Below are 18,144 nucleotides of genomic sequence, written 5' to 3'. Positions count from 1 at the left end.
GTTGCATTTTTCAAAATATCTTCATTTGTGATTAGCAGAGCAAAGAAATGTATGCAAGCATGTTAGCTTACAAAACAAAATGCTTAACCAGGAGACTTAAAGGGATAGTTCACACAAAAATTTTGATAACCAAGCAGGTCTGGTGCACCACTGTCTTTATATTAATTTTTTTTTTACTATGGAAGTCAATGGTGCCCCAGATCAGCTTGGCTTCATTTTCAAAATATCTTCATTTGTGATAAGCAGAGCAAAGAATTGTGTGCATGCATGTTAGCTTACAAAACTAAATTCTTAGCCAGGAGACTTAAAGTGATAGTTCACACATAAATTTTGATAACCAAGCAGGTCTGGGGCACCATTGTCTTTATACTTTTTTACTATGGAAGTCAATGGAGCCCCAGATCTGCTTGGTTTAATTTTTCAAAATATCTTCATTTGTGATTAGCAGAGTAAAGAAATGTATGCGAGCGTGCTAGCTTACAAAACAAAATTCTTAACCAGCGGACATTTTTATTGCATAGAAGTTGCTCTTTTGCAGCTTTTGGGACTTAAAGGGATAGTTCACACAAACATTTTCATAACCAAGCAGATCTGGGGCACCACTGACTTTATATTATTTTTTTTACTATGGAAGTCAATGGTGCCCCAGATTTGCTTGGTTGCATTTTTCAAAATATCTTTATTTGTGATTAGCAGAGCAAAGAAATGTATGCAAGCATGTTAGCTTACAAAACAAAATGCTTAGCCAGGAGACTTAAAAGGATAGTTCACACAAATATGTTGGCAACCAAGCAGGTCTGGGGCACCATTGTCTTTATATTTTTTTTACTATGGAAGTCAATGGTGCTCCAGATTTGCTTGGTTGCATTTTTCAAAATATCTTTATTTGTGATTAGCAGACCAAAGAAATGTATGCAAGCATGTTAGCTTACAAAACAAAATTCTTAACCAGCGGACATTTTTATTGCATAGAAGTTGCTCTTTTGCAGCTTTTGGGACTTAAAGGGATAGTTCACACAAACATTTTCATAACCAAGCAGATCTGGGGCACCATTGACATTATAATATTTTTTTACTATGGAAGTCAATGGTGCCCCAGATTTGCTTGGTTGCATTTTTCAAAATATCTTTATTTGTGATTAGCAGAGCAAAGAAATGTATGCAAGCATGTTAGCTTACAAAACAAAATTCTAAGCCAGGGAAAAATTTTATTGCACAGAAGTTGCTCTTTTACAGCTTTTGGGATTTTAAAGGATAGTTCACACAAAAATGTTGGTAACCAAGCAGATCTGGGCCATCATTGACTTTATATTTTTTTTACTATGGAAGTCAATGGTGCCCCATATCTGCTTGGTTGCATTTTTTAAAATATCTTCATTTGTGATTAGCAGAGCAAAGAAATGCATGCAAGCATGTTAGCTTACAAAACAAAATTCTAAGCCAGGGAAAAAATGTATTGCACAGAAGTTGCTCTTTTACAGCTTTTGGGATTTTAAAGGATAGTTCACACAAACATTTTCATAACCAAGCAGATCTGGGGCACCATTGACTTTAAATTATATTTTTTACTATGGAAGTCAATGGTGTCCCAGATTTGCTTGGTTGCATATTTCAAAATATCTGTATTTGTGATTAGCAGAGCAAAGAAATGTATGCAAGCATGTTAGCTTACAAAACAAAATTCTTAGCCAGGGAAAAATTTTATTGCACAGAAGTTGCTCTTTTACAGCTTTTGGGATTTTAAAGGATAGTTCACACAAAAATGTTGGTAACCAAGCAGATCTGGGCCATCATTGACTTTATATTTTTTTTACTATGGAAGTCAATGGTGCCCCATATCTGCTTGGTTGCATTTTTTAAAATATCTTCATTTGTGATTAGCAGAGCAAAGAAATGCATGCAAGCATGTTAGCTTACAAAACAAAATTCTAAGCCAGGGAAAAAATGTATTGCACAGAAGTTGCTCTTTTACAGCTTTTGGGATTTTAAAGGATAGTTCACACAAACATTTTCATAACCAAGCAGATCTGGGGCACCACCGACTTTATATTATTTTTTTACTATGGAAGTCAATGGTGTCCCAGATTTGGTTGGTTGCATATTTCAAAATATCTGTATTTGTGATTAGCAGAGCAAAGAAATGTATGCAAGCATGTTAGCTTACAAAACAAAATTCTTAGCCAGGGGAAATTTTTATTGCACAGAATTTGCTATTTTACAGCTTTTGGGACTTAAAGGGATAGTTCACACAAAAATGTTGGTAACCAAGCAGATCTGGGGCACCATTGTCTTTACATTTTTTTACTATGGAAGTCAATGGTGCCCCAGATTTGCTTGGTTTTATTTTTCAAAATATCTTTATTTGTGATTAGCAGAGCAAAGAAATGTATGGAAGCATGTTAGCTTACAAAACAATATTCTTAGCTAGGGGAAATTTTTATTGCACAGAAGTTGCTCTTTTACAGCTTTTGGGACTTAAAGGGATAATTCACACAAAAATGTTGGTAACCAAGCAGATCTGGGGCACCATTGACTTTATATTATTTTTTTACTATGGAAGTCAATGGTGCCCCAGATCTGCTTGGTTGTATTTTTTAAAATATCTTCATTTGTGATTAGCAGAACAAAGAAATTTACATAAGTGTGAGTATATTTCGTCAAAAAAAAATTTTTTATGGTAAACTATCCCTTTAATGGAGGTCTGTTGTTGCATTTAAGTATTAACTTTATTTTCCCTGATAAAAAATCAGTTTAGACAACAGTTAACATATGGTAAAGTTTATGTAACGAAGTCCTTCCAAGACAAATGATCTAAACGAATAAATATTATTGTTTATTAAATAACATCAATGGTAAAATATAATATTTAAATATTTAAAAGACTTCACATTGTTGGTCTTGGAAAACTTTGGCGTCAGGAGAAACATTAGACAAGCAAAAGATTTAAGCGAAAGTCTCCAATTGCTCTTTATTAAATCTCACCGCTGTCTAGGAAAACAATTGCGAGATTTAATCTCATTTGTGATTTTGCCTTGTTATGGCCATCTGACGCCAAAGATGCTGAACAGTAACCAAACACCTTCACAAATAAGTAATCAAATCTCTGCCTCTAACCCAGAAACCATCAGCCCTTACCACAAAAAAAAAAACTAACGTATTAAAACGCAATAACCACTGTGAGGAAATTGTCGAGTGTGAACTACTACTGTATGATTGACGACACTTATGATCTCTCAATGATAACAATTGTCTATTTGACGACTATGTTTACATAAAAATTATCAATTGCCAATCACGAGACAGGAAGTACAACTGTGCAAATTGGTAGGACGGTTAAGGAAAACAAACCACATGCACACATTAAACAAAAGAAAGACAACAACCACCTGGTGTTATCTTTAATACATAACCTAATCATAACAATATACGCCTTGTTTATGTAAGTCAGGCTGATTTAAAAAAAAAAAAAATTCGAATGGGCCTTTAATGGTAAATGAGAATAAAAATGCATAAAGTGGGAAAAATTGGTCAAATCCAATGAATTTAGTTTTTTATCAATCAGGCACACAACAGGTCATTAAATAAAAAAAGTAGTATAGAAAAGATTCGGTAATGAAAAGATTTGAAGTTAAACTCACCTGATGAAAGCCCAAGTAGTCCTGTATAGTCGGAGAAGAGTAAAACACGTAGCCTTCGGCTGTGACCGCCAAAACAAAGCCATTGAGAGCCTGAGATAAAAGAAAGTACATGGAAAAAATGAAGCTTAGCAATATTTTGTTTAATATTAGTGTGCTGGACGTCATTTTGGATGCACAATGCAAATGCATTGAGCAAAACTGTCCAATAGGGAGGGGACGACAGAATTGTGTGAAGTTATAATGTAATGTTTTGATTTGTTTTACGCAAATCACGATGGTTAAGATTTGTATAAGATTAGAGACGAGTGGCTGAGGGGTGAAGGGATCATTTTGTGTTATTTTTACTTCTTTTATATATTTTCTACTCTGTAAACATCCCATGCAATTAGCCAGGCTTTTGTTAAAGTGTTGAACATGACAACAGACGGGGTGAATATCGCCTCTAGTCACGCACAGGAACCAACAGCCATCAAACAATAGACAGAGAAAGAGAGAGAGAGATGTGGATAAAAATGAAACGCTCTCAATATTTCTAGGTGGAAAGCAACATGTGATATAGTTTACAAAGAAAAGATAACATTGCTCAACACTGGAGAATCTCGATTGCTCAAACTTCATTCCAGTTCACCAAGCATGACAACAGCTAAAATAAACGAAATGTCAACCAAAGTTTTTGCCACTTTTAATGACTTCGAAACTTACGTTTTTCATTAGACTGTGCAGGAATCCTTGTGGCTGAGTTTATTTTATTTATTAGTGAGGCGAGCTAAATTATTATGCACCTCGAACTGTGTTTGCTATTACGGAGAAGCGTTCAGCACTATATCTAGAGACCAGAAAATTTTAAGTAATGAATCCTGGACTAGCAAGCGACACTCAAATTATTATTATTATTTTTTTTTTTGAAAAAAAGGTAGTACATATTACTATCATCCTAAAAATGCACATGCACACATATAACCAATAAGTTTCAAGGTAAAAATGTAGTGCTAACATCAAAAATATCTTAAGCTAGCCTAAGCTTGTTTGCTGGTCCTACCTGAGAGCCTGACCAGCATGGAAGTGTTCAACCCCATTAAAACCAGTCAAAAGACCAGACTGGGAGACTAGCGAACCCGCTTAGACTTGTCCAAGCTGTTTATTCAGAAGCGCGGCGTGGCGAAGAAGAAAACACCAGAACGACCTTCCAGCAGACGATTGTTATCTCACACATGCACAGACGCACAAAGAACTGGGCCATTTTGAGTGGGAAATGAGGTGTAAGGTGTTTATAGAAGGCATTAAAGTTGAGACAGGTGTGGCGTGTGTAAACAAGTGGGTAGTACTGCGAGGAATGATATGTAAATTGTGGTTGAATAAGTGCCGTGAGGTAGTGCGCATTACCTGCAACAGCAGATCCCCTTCTGAAAAACTGACTCCATCCAGACTGGTGGCCGTCTGTCCGTTTCCTCCGAACGTCCCTGATCGATCACTAAGCCATCCACCTCCAGTCTTCTTGATTGTGGCTGTAGAAAAAGCAAAAAGGATGGTTGAATTTAAAAGCTCAGACACTTGGACTTGGTCTAAAATGTGATGAAACTCAGTGATTACATCGGCCACAAATGAGATTAGTAGTATTAACAGGAATACATGTGCATTACCCAATAACCCACAGAAGAAACAACCCACTTTTTTATTTTATTTTGTAAGCAGCGAGCCACTTCTCCTCCAATGTTTATTCTAAGAATTCAGGAAAGAACCATGAGGAACATGATCAAAGGGTCTTGCTACATCAGCTTTTACTACTGCTTTTCTTAAAACTATGTTAAAAGAGAGAAATGGTATAGAGTCTCCATACACAGATTTTATTTACAGATGTCCAACTCTTATTTACTTGTTCTCAACATGTACTGAGCAAGAATGTGTTTGATCACAACTTCCATTACAGTCAATTTTATAAGGTGCTAGCCAATGAAACAGTGTGTTCATTAGCGAAAGCTTTTAAAGAACATGAGGGTCCGTATTGATGCGTATTGGCGTGTTTGGATACAGGCAGTTCCTGTGTACATACAGAGCATGACATTTGGGTAAAATTGGGAGTTTTACTCCATATAAACATTAATACTGGGTAAACACGAGTTTAAGCAGAGGTTACTTTAAAAAAAAGGAAAGAGTTAAAACCTAAAGTAAACTTTGACATTGAGCTAAACTAGAATGTTAAAATCTAAGTTAAATAAAAATAATAATAGCTAACAATTTACCATAACTAACACCTCAGTGTCACAGTTTACATCAGATTTTAGCTAATTGCTAATCAACCCCAGATTTTAGCTGTGTCTGATTTGACCTCAGATTTTAGCTCGGTGTTAGTTTACCTAAGATTTTACCTTGGTGTTAAAATCTGAGGTTAATTAAGAGTTTGATAGAATCTGAGGTAAACTGATACACTGAGGTATCTGAGGTAAATTTATACAAAGCTAAAATTTGAGGTTACTAAACAAAATTGGTCAACTAACACCTCAGTGTCAGAGTTTACCACAGATTTTAGCTAATTGTTAGTTAACCTCAGATTTTATTCCAAGCTATAATCTGAGGTAAACTTTGATGCAAAGCTATAATCTGAGGTAAACTTTGATGCAGAGCTATAATCTGAGGTAAACTTTGATGCAGAGCTATAATCTGAGGTAAACTTTGATGCAGAGCTATAATCTGAGGTAAACTTTGATGCAGAGCTATAATCTGAGGTAAACTTTGACGCAGAGCTAAAATGTGAGGTAAACTTTGACGCAAAGCTAAAAATCTGACATAAACTTTGACGCAGAGCTATAATCTGACGTACACTTTGACGCAGAGCTATAATCTGACGTACACTTTGGTTTAGTGCTATAATCTGAAGTAAACTTTGACGCAGAGCTAAAAATCTGACGTAAACTTTGACGCAGAGCTATAATCTGACGTAAACTTTGACGCAGAGCTATAATCTGAGGTAAACTTTGACGCAGTGCTAAAGTCTGACGTACACTTTGACGCAGAGCTATAATCTGACGTAAACTTTGACGCAGAGCTATAATCTGAGGTAAACTTTGACGCAGTGCTAAAGTCTGACGTACACTTTGACGCAGAGCTATAATCTGACGTACACTTTGACGTAGTGCTATAATCTGAGGTAAACTTTGACGCAGAGCTAAAATCTGAGGTAAACTCTGAGGCAGAGCTAAAATCTGATGTAAACTTTGACGCACAGCTAAAATCTGATGTAAACTTTGACGCAGAGCTATAATCTGAGGTACACAGACCTAAAATATGAGGTTAATTTAGACACAGAGCTACAATCTGACGTAAACTTTGACGCAAGGCTAAAATCTGAGGTACACTTTGACGCAGAGCTATAATCTCAGGTAAACTTTGACACAGAGCTAAAATCTGAGGTAAACTTTGACGTAGAGCTATAATCTGATGTCAACTTTGACGCAAAGCTAAAATCTGAGTTATACTTTGATGCAGTGATATAATCTGAGGTAAACTTTGACAAGGAGCTATAATCTGAGGTAAACTTTGATGTAAAGCTATAATCTGAGAAAAACTTTGATGCAGAGCTAAAATCTGAGGTAAACTTTGATGCAGAGCTATAATCTGAGGTAAACTTTGACAAGGAGCTATAATCTGAGGTAAACTTTGACGTAAAGCTATAATCTGAGGTAAACTTTGACACAGAGCTAAAATCTGAGGTAAACTTTGACGCAGAGCTATAATCTGAGGTAAACTTTGATGCAGAGCTATAATCTGAGGTAAATTTACATAGAGCTATAATCTGAGGTAAACTTTGACACAGAGCTAAAATCTGAGGTAAACTTTGACGCAGAGCTATAATCTGAGGTAAACTTTGATGCAGAGCTATAATCTGATGTAAACTCTGAGTCAAAGTTTATCTCAGATTTTAGCTCTGCGTCAAAGTTTACCTCAGATTTGAGCAAATTCCAAGTTAAATTGTAATGTGTTTTTATGAATAAACGTTGAGGACACCGAGGTCACTTCTTAAAACTCGGCTCTCGCCTGACTGGAAAAAATGAGACTTGTGAAAGTCTTTTCATTCCTGAGGGAGAAATTTCAACACTTTCGCACCGCACACATTTTCAGACCGACACACAAAAACACATCAACGCTCTCACTTCACACACCGCAATTTTCCAGCTTTGCCGCATTGTCAGTGTTATGCGAGAGAAAAACAAATGACGGAGTTGTCTATAAGAGCCTTGTGTTACCTCACTACTGTACAAATGAAGCTCAACTGACATTATTACGACAAACATCGCTAAACGATTTCCAGTAATAGTAAGTTTTGCACCATTCAATTGGAAAACTTGAAAATCAGTATTTTTTTATTCTTAAAAAGATAAACTAACGGATAAATCCCTTCTGTTTTCCGTCAAGTAACGTGCACAAGACTTCGGTTGGGCTTTTTATTTAGCTCCAGGCTAACGTTGAGTCGAGTTAACATAAGCTAGTGGGTGCGGCTCGCAAAGCCATTTCCTTTCTGACCAGCGCAGATGCTGTGCTATTTCTAGACCTTATCAAACCCTGTCTATCACAACTCTCTGAGAAAAAACACCGAAGGAAAGAGACACAAGGGGATTGAAGAGAACAGCGTTTTGCTGCTAGGGACCAAAAATATCTCCCCACAGGACACAGATGTTGAGCGATTACTTAGCGGGGGGAAAAGCAGAGACAAACCAAACCACTTTAAACATGGACTTGCTGATCCGACTGGTGGTTTAAATTGCAAACGAACAAAAAAAGAATGAAAAAGGAAGGGAGAAAGCATGAAAGAGATGTCAACAGAAAGTTTAGTAGACGTTGACCACAGATCCTGATGGAGAGGAAAATGGGGGTGTAATACAAACTCTGTGACCACACCAAAGAAATAACCACAGTACGGACATCGTAAGATGGAGAACAAGATATTTGATGAGGAAAACAGACAGAACATATAGGCTAAATTATCAACATTGTCGTCCCTAAGGCTCTGAGCTAAAGAGAGAGAAAAAGTGGCAATGCAAAACAAGGCAGCTGGGAAGGAGCCTCATAGTCTACGACAAAACAAAAAGTACCACACAAAACACAAACTCTTTCCGAAAACTACACACATATGCATGCTGGCCAAAGGAGTGTGTGTTGGTTTTTCTTCAGCTCTTTCCAACGGTCTGGATGTTCCTGGCATTCAGGTCCGTCAAACGTTGGCAGCCCGTCGACAGCGCGGCCTCTGTATTTAAAACGCCAGCCGTTTATAAGTATATCTGGCCTGTTATTAAAGATGGAGGATGTGGAACATCCATGTAATCCCGATCCACTTCTTACTCATGAATCACGTCGCCCTCACTGACCCTTCCAGTATGACGGAAATGAGGACCGGGCAGCGCGGTCACCATCGGGAAAACGCAAAATACAACACACATGCTAATACACGCACAAACAGAAAATCCGAACCGCCAATCAATTACTGTCTGTTCATCTGCCATTGCTGTAATTCAACACACATGGCTTCTCAATGAAACCACAAAGATCTCGCTTTCTCTCTCTATTCACATTTTGTTTTCGCGGCATATCTCGGACGCAACATCTAAACACTTTCTTTACCACAACTTTGTGAAAATGGGAGAACGGGTGTGGTTGGTAATCAGGTAACGGGTGAATATGGGTCACGGAAATGACTGAAATCTTCCACAAGATGAGCTTATAAAAATACTTATGATTGATTTGTGAAAAAACTTCTTGACGACAGCATAAAAAACATTTTTATTCATATTTTACTTCTGCAGCTAGACTTCATCAAGAATTGATTTGAAATGTAGAGTTTTTATAACAAAATAAAGCCAGACACGAATGTGTGATTCTCGCAAAATTAGACTTACGAGGTGTCATGAAACATTTTTTAAAAAAAGTAAATGCTATCAAAATAAGAAGCATACAGTTACAAACATCTCTTCATGAACTATTTTTTTTCCACATTTAAGGGGAAAATCTTCATTACCGTAACGTGTCCATGATTGGATTTTGGTTCTTTGACATTAAAATATTTATAATTAAAAAATCTAAACAATAAAAAACTTCAATGCATGTTATACTATAAACATTTACAGTAAAGAAATGTGGTATTTGGTGATCATTGGAAAATGTAGAGACAATAATAAGGAAAATGAATGTGTCCAAGACAAATTTTATCATCCTCCGCAACAATTTTCAATCATTGTTTAAGCCCTCAAGAAACTAATATTAAAAAATTTTTTTTTGGAAGGGACATAATTGACTGTGACACTCAATATGGCTACCAGGTAAGCAGTTCTTATTTTTTCTCTCCAGATAAAAGTAAAAATTTTGTTTGTCATAGTACCTAGACAACTTTTTAGTTCTCATTACCGAAACGTGAGTTTGTAAATGCATATTTTTAATGTAATATCATGTTGCGGTAATGATAATTTTTTATGATAATCTTAAAAAAATTAAATAATTATATAGGAAATATTTTTTAAATCCTCTTAAAATAATGGTTTTATTAAGTTCAGACCTTGATCTTATATGTGCAAAAAAAAATGGCTTCAAGGGCTTTTTAAAAATTCTGGGTTTGTAGTGGATTGTGGATGACTCTCACCACCACACTTTTTGGAAGGCTTTGTGAGCTGAATATGGAAGTTAAACTAATGTTGCAATTTTCAAATCTGCATTTATTGTCGTAACGTTTTGAATTAACATTAAACTTCATTGGCAAGATGTAAGAAATGCGGCATACCTATAACAGTAGTTTAAAGCGATAAAAATGTAAACAAATTCTGTGTCCTTTAATGTTTTGTTTACAAAGAAGAACAAAGGAAGTTCAATGCTTCCTGTCATCCGATCTCAGAAACGCCTCCACAGACTCGTGCTTTGCGTTACAACATGCCAACATAAAAATATGACAATGGTACGATTTTATTATTCACACACAGGTCTTCCTGTAACATTTACTCAAATACGAAGATATTTGAACTGCCGGTATCGCATAACCGAATCATCATAAACATTCAACATTTCTCGTAAACAGTGTGATGAACATTTATTGTTTGGTGTCTGGATAATGTTCACTGCAAAGGCGAAGGGAAGGAAAACTGAGGGTTCGAATGAGCGAGAAATTAAAAGAGAAAGAGAGTGAGAGGGAAACCCACAAGGCTCTCGGTTGGCTTGTGGTTTAATAACCTTGCGTGCTGAGCATGACTGAATCCTTGACAGCACCTGAACCCTATTAGCTAACAAACTGGACCACTTCCCAGGCATTTTCTTACCAAACCTTTTCTCACTCCCTTGACGCTATAAATGTTGGTAAAACTATAATTGTTCTCGCTTTTTCCTGCTTAATGAAAATCATACTTTAGAGAAGGCAAAATGTGAAACTTTTTAAAAGAACACGATACTCACGTTGGCATTGCACATGCTAACATACTTAACATGGAATGCCATTTATCTTGTTGTTAAAAGTGCATAAGCTTTCTCACCATTTTTTTTAAAAGCAAACATTCTTCCTGCATGTACCGACACATAGTTAACATTAACGTGCTCTTGTCAGGAATCAAGATCTGCGTTTTAACACTTTACGGCGTGCTTTATGTAAATATTCCAGAATTTTTGTAAACGCTGCCAGGTTATTCTCTCAGCTTGCTGTCAAACAAACGCAGTTGATGAGTTTCATTAAACGTATACGCTGTATAATAGAGCATTCAGAGATTTAGTATGACTGGTATGCATCTTCTGTTACATTACTCCCCCCACTGGGATTGTAAAGGCTTTGAAACTCCCTTGCTGAATTGGGCCATTGTTTTTTTTTAACATTGTCAAGGAAAACCTCGACTCTGATTTTCAGCATACTGTCTTGTCTCTGTTGGTGGGGGACAGGTTAGGACTTGAAGAAATGAGAAGATGCAGAATAGTGGTATCAGTGTTTGTGTTATCTCTCTCTCTCTCTCTCGCTCACACTCACACACACACACACAAAATCGTTCATCTCTGATCTCTGTAGAAGTATACTTACTGCTGTGGATGCGTTTTCTAACCAGGCCCAATTAAAAAGTTTACATTTATAAATTCATTGTATGACCCAGACGTTTCACTAAGCCAGTGGTTCTCAAACTGGGGTCCGGGGCCCCCAGGGGGGCCGCAAGATGATGAAAGGGGGGCCCAGTTTTATGACATTTTATAAAATACATTAATTTATCATGAATTCTGTGTAATTAAACCTAAAAAAACAAGGCTACTATCCAAAAGCACTACTTTTATAATTTATTTAAGGTTTTTTTTATTAAAATGTTGAGTTTTAGAACAGTTTTTTGTCATAAATTTTCTTTAGGGGGGGCCGCGAAGGAATACACCGTACACGTGCTGAAAAAGTTTGAGAACCACTGCACTAAGCAATGCATTTCAACATGTTTGTTGCAAGAGTTTAATCATAAATGTCTTATATATATGAAGAGTTTCTTTGCAAAACGAGATAAATCCGTTTTTTTTTAATTGTTCAAAAATCTCGTTTTTTGGTTGTGCATTCCAATTAATATCAATTCAACTGCAGTTGGTTTGTTTTGATTTAAACCTTCATAACTTAAAAAATACAGCTAAATAGCACCATAAAACAAAATAACAACATGAAAACATAATAATAAACATGTTTTGACAAAAATGTTAAAAAATGGATTTATCTCGTTTTGCAACGAAACTCTTCATATTCTGTCTGTTTCCTAATAGTAACGACGAAAGGTCGGAACTTGGGTGACCCCGACGTTCTCTCGACAAATACCTGCCTCGACAACTCAACCAATCAAACGCCTCTCCTTTAATAAGCATTATCAAATTGTAACATCCTAGCGGTTTCATTTACTTAAATATTTTGGTAGATGTGTAACCAAAGCGACATACAGTGCATTCATATTAAATTATTTTATCATTATGTGTGCTCCCTGGGAAACAGACTCACAACTTTTGTGCTGCTAACATGATGCTCTACCCACTGAGCTAAAAGGATTATTAGGAACACCATACTTATACTGTGTTTGACCCCCTGCCTTAATTCTACGTGGCATTGATTCAACAAGGTGCTGAAAGCATTCTTTAGAAACGTTGGCCCATATTGATAGGATAGCATCTTGCAGTTGATGGAGATTTGTGGGATGCACATCAAGGGCACGAAGCTCCCATTCCACTACATCCCAAAGATGCTCTATTGGGTTGAGATCTGGTGACTGTGGGGGCTATTTTAGTACAGTGAACTCATTGTCATGTTCAAGAAACCAATTTGAAATTATTCGAGCTTTGTGACATGGTGCATTATCCTGCTGGAAATAGCCATCAGAGGATGGGTACATAGTGGTCATAAAAGGATGGACATGGTTAGATACAATGCTCAGGTAGGCCGCGGCATCCAAACGACGCCCAACCGGCACCAAGGGGGCCAAAGTTTGACAAGAAAACATCCCCCACACCATTACACCACCACCACCAGCCTGCACAGTGGTAACAAGGCATGATGGATCCATGGTCTCATTCTCATAATTAACTGAATTATAGCACACATTAGTGTGAAGTACAGTATAGTACAGTACAGTGGTGTATACTGTTGTTGGTTTGTCTGGTTGTCATTGCAGTACTGTCCTTTCAACACTGTAAACAAATGTTCTTGAACATGTCAGTTTTGTTGCAAGTATTCTGTCATCCTTCAAAGTGATGGATCGACCGAGAGCAAAACAAAAGTGTGTGTGTGTGTGTGTGTGTGAGCGCATAGAGCCGATCCATGCAAATAAGAGAGAGAGAGAGAGAAGCAGAGCTGCTGGGGGATGGGGCATCATGAGACTTGTTGTACAACCGCTTTACTGTTTACATAGCCTGCTTCCTGTCAGGCAAAGGCATTAAACTTGAAATGGACCGTCAGAGAGATAAGAGAGAAAGAAAACGAGTACGCAGATGTGTTACTCCTCTCTTTAGATCAGACCCTGGTTATTGAAGAATATCAACAAGAGCTTCAATTAAACATCAAAAATGATCTCTCGCTCCCATCAACCATGAACTTTGCTCACACCCGCACAAACAGATTCGAACCTTGACCCCCCACAGGAGGAGCGAGGTCCTCGGGGCTGTCGGGAGACGTCGCACAGTTTACATTCTGTCGTCGTGTGTTTGCGCGTGGGAGGTTTCTGTTTAATTTGCTCAACTCGCTGTAACCTCGCTGTAACAAAGTGCAGGCCGGGCGTAAACTGAACCAGGGGTCAAAAAAACACTGACCTTAACGATATGCCGCGCATACAGTCGTTTCTCAAGGTCGTACGTTAACCCTACGCTATGCGATTTACATCATTAGCACTGGGTCTGGACAATGTGCTGATAGCTGCAGACAGTAGTGCGCTTCGATGTTATGCATAAAATTTTCGTTTATAAGGTATCAGGTTGCGATTCGTGCTTATTTACAGAATTTCTGATCGCAAACTTGATACAGAACCACTTTGTTTTAATTTTACGTAAAATGATTTATGGAAAGTAAAAAATCTTAGCTAACAATGAAATGATTACATATGTAAAAAATACTTTATATATGGTGTGGGAGATGTTTTCTTGTCAAACTTTAGGCCCCTTAGTGCCAATTGGGCATCGTTTAAATGCCACGGCCTACCTGAGCATTGTTTCAGACCATGTCCATCCCTTTATGACCACCATGTACCCATCCTCTGATGGCTACTTCAAGCAGGATAATGCACCATGTCACAAAACTCGAATCATTTCAAATTGGTTTCCTGAACATGACATTGAGTTCACTGTACTAAAATGGCCCCCAAAGTCACCAGATCTCAACCCAATAGAGCATCTTTGGGATGTGGTGGAATGGGATGGATGTTTATCCAACAAATTTTCATCAACTGCAAGATGCTATCCTATCAATATGGGCCAACATTTTTAAAGAATGCTTTCAGTACCTTGTTGAATCAATGCCACGTAGAATTAAGGCAGTTCTGAAGGTAGAGTATTAGTATGGTGTTCCTAATAATCCTTTAGATGAAAATATAAGGTCAAAAAGACTCAAAATGATGGATCAGGTCATAATTCTGCTAATTTATTAGGTGTTAACTACACATTTTTGATATTTTATCATTGTACAATTATTAAATTTTACATTTTTATCCATATATTTTGTATTACAGAGGAATCAGCCGTTTCAGATAGACCAAAAAATGAACAATGGTTGGTTGTTTCAGTACTGGTCCGATGGTGTCTTACTAAATGGGTGTGGTGCTAAAATGGCGCAATGTGGATGACGCTTTGCTGAAGAAGAAGTGAAAAAGATGTGCCGTTTAATGCCTGACGTTTGTGAAAACAAAATGTGCAGTAAGCCGTCAAGGTCACCAACCTCCTTGACCCAGCTGAATTGATCAGACCCAGATTTCACTGAGGTTGTGACTGGTTTATCCTGAGGTCAGATGGGATACGTAAGGGTGAACTGTTCAGAAGTTCAACAGAGTTCGGCCATAATAAAGGTCGACGGAGTTCACCCAGTCACAAAAATCGTGTGTTTGTTTGCATTTGTGTGAGAGAATGGCCCAGGGGCCGTCGAAATGCCGCCAAAACAGAGTCGAGGAGGAAATCTGTGAGAGTAAAATGGAAAGGCGACATTCTTCCAGCCAAAGGTTTAAGGGTGACTCAACATTTAGGGCAGGAAAACCACATCCTGAGATATGTTTGTGGCTATAACATTGATAAGGAGACAGCCGACTGGAAAATAGCTGGAGACGTGGACCCAAAGGAGGGAGTTGGAGGGCGTTTTTTTTTTTCTCAAATTACCAAAGAACTCTGGTTGAATGATGAGTTTGCATAATATGTGCAACAAGCTAATGCAAAACCACTTCTAAATTTATCATACATAAATAAAGTTATATTCTACATAACATCATAAAGTATCCTAAAGTAGCTATCTGCAATAAAATGAATGGGTTTTCCTAAACATTCCTAACTGTGACCAGATAAAATCAAGTCCTACCCTACTTGTATATCATCTTTCAACGCATCCCATTACGGAAGTAAAATGGGCTGTGAACGCCGTTTCACGTTGACTATTTTGTTACATTTAAAAGACGACCAGGTGGATATCCGTTCACGTACAACTCTGAAGTGTTGTCAAAAATCACCGCCTACAACGAAACCATCTGTTTATATAATCCGAGCTATAAAGTTTTTTCTGGCGACACATGTCTGTTACGTCGGCCTAATTATGTCTTGGGTGTGTGCGCGTGTGCTAGGCTGAATTTATGGACAGGCATAGCTGGAGGTAAGTTTATATGTCAGGATCATAATGAATGGCCACATTACATTTAGAAGTCTAAGCCAAAGCCAACATCAAACCAACACAACGGGCGAGAGAACAAAACAGGACAAGCTACAGCCTGCATCTGCAAGAGTCTGGAGAGAAAGATGGCCAGATATTGGATTGGGAAGCAGCCAGATGATCTGAGTAGCTGTCGTGCATCGGTCCTGGTTTTTCGCCAACTTAACAATACAGTCTTTCCTATCTACCCGTTCCCCTCCACCTTTTCAACGAAAAAGTTGTGATTGACGGCTGGGTGCGTCAGGTGTTGTTTTTAGCTCAGGGCTCAACAAGAAGGCGGATGAAGCCCCGTGTGACACAGTTTCGGGTCACCGTACAGAGTTGTTAAAGTTGGCTTATGGGGTGACTATTAGTGCTTTTCCATTGCAAGGTACGACGTGGCACCATGTGGCTCGCCTGAGCTCGTTTAATTTTGGCTTGGTTTGCTTTTCCATTAGAGTTAGACTCATCGTTACAGTTGCGCCATCTCTACTACTGTGACATCAACATAAACGTGATGCAAACAGTGAGAGCAACAGAGCGTATTGATTAAATGGTGTTGTTCGTTCTTGGCATGTGGATGTTTTCACCACTTAAAGAGAGTTTGGGAACTTCTACAACAAAGCACAGATCATCTTGGTCTGCTTGGTGGCACACGAGGGTAAGCTTGGTATGACGCTGGTAGTGACGATTCTCTCTGGCCAATCAGTGATCTGCAGTTTACACATCACGTTTTAGTATCAGTACGGCTTGCTTGAATGCTCAACCTAGGTGGTGGTAATAAAAGTATTTAGGTACTAGTAGTACTGTGCACAGTGGAAAACCCCCAAAAGTGATCTTTACCGCACAGTACCGGGCTGACTATCCAATTGAAATCCACCGTAACTTTTATATTTGTTAATAGTTTACATGCGTTTTATATATCGCAAACTTTAATGTTTGTTTTTTCCGTGGTTAAAGGTGGGGTGCATGATTTCTGAAAGCCAATGTTGATATTTAAAGTCACCTAAACAAACGTCCCTACCCCAATAGAATCTGGACCTTCTTTTTTGTTAGACCCGCCCCACACATATGCAACCCAGGCAACAATGTCGTTTAGTAGACACGCCCCTTACTGCTGATTGGCTACAAGTGTGTTTTGGTACTCAACCCGACTCCCTTTTCCAAAGAGTTAAAAAAAAAATTAGGCACCCTGCCTTTAAATTAATATTCGGTTGACTCAAACAAAAAGTAACATTTTTACAAAATTTTTTACGAATTTTAATAAGAATTGGTTGAAAATGTTGCATTTAAACCATAGACTGTAAAAAAAATGGACATAGGGTCTGTGACATCAATCATAGGTTTATAGCTTTTTTGAAGCCATAGTAGGCGGTGCCTGCTGTCGCCATCTTGTCCGCGAATCACTCTCAGATAACCGAAAATGGGTATAGAGGCGGGCTGTGAGTGAAGCTAAGGTGGCTGGTTGCTGAAACCACACCCGTCTAGCTCGACTGTAGTGACGTCTAGCCACGCACTTAATTATGCAAAACTTAAAGGCTTAATATAATTTAAACAGATGAGTTGTCATGAAGTGCAAAATTACACCAAAAACTCTTTTTGTTCCAGGCTGTAAACATATTTCCTGCTGTAAAGTTGGCAATTTTAACATGGGGGTTTATGGGGATTGACTCGCTTTTGATGCCAGCCTCTAGGGGCCAGCCGATGAATTGCAGTTTAAGTCACTTCCGTACAAGTATATATCGCTGCAGCCCGGAGACTGCCTTATGCCACGAGTGGGAGGAGCTTATGCCGCAAGTAGGAGGGATTCCAGAAATGTGCAAGTAGGAGGAGTTTACGCTTCAAATGGGACGGTGGTGAATCCTCTGGAAGTTTGTACAGCCCACTTGCGGCTAAAGCTCCACCCACTTGCTGCTAACCCACTCATTTGCAGCTGGCTCCGACCTCCGTTTATACCCTTTTCCTTCCGTATCGGCTTCATCAGATAGATCGGAAGGTTGCCCCTCGATCTTCATTAGGGAAAACTGATTTTTTTTTTCATAACTTCTCCACAGTTTGCCACCACCAATTAATAATAAATATTAATTATTAAATATAAAAATAACAGTTAAAAAAGTTAATATGCAAAAATGTAGCTAAAAATATATTTTTATTAGTGCCATTGAA

General features: G+C 38.0%; 1 protein-coding gene across 1 annotated transcript in view; it reads right to left on the bottom strand.

Annotated features, from left to right (window-relative positions):
• The window catches only part of ahr2 (aryl hydrocarbon receptor 2), a 74,688-nt gene that overhangs the window by 15,308 nt on the left and 41,236 nt on the right, over nucleotides 1-18,144 (bottom strand). The window contains exons 3-4 of the mRNA XM_055216704.2: nucleotides 5,022-5,143; nucleotides 3,639-3,728 (exon numbers count right to left, since the gene is read on the bottom strand). Coding sequence (XP_055072679.2) covers nucleotides 3,639-3,728; nucleotides 5,022-5,143 — 212 coding nt within the window. The remainder of the gene's footprint in view (nucleotides 1-3,638; nucleotides 3,729-5,021; nucleotides 5,144-18,144) is intronic.

Source organism: Misgurnus anguillicaudatus, chromosome 23, assembly GCF_027580225.2.
Source record: "Misgurnus anguillicaudatus chromosome 23, ASM2758022v2, whole genome shotgun sequence".
In the NCBI taxonomy this organism is placed as follows: Eukaryota; Metazoa; Chordata; class Actinopteri; order Cypriniformes; family Cobitidae; genus Misgurnus; species Misgurnus anguillicaudatus.
This window is presented reverse-complemented; position numbering and strand designations above follow the sequence as displayed.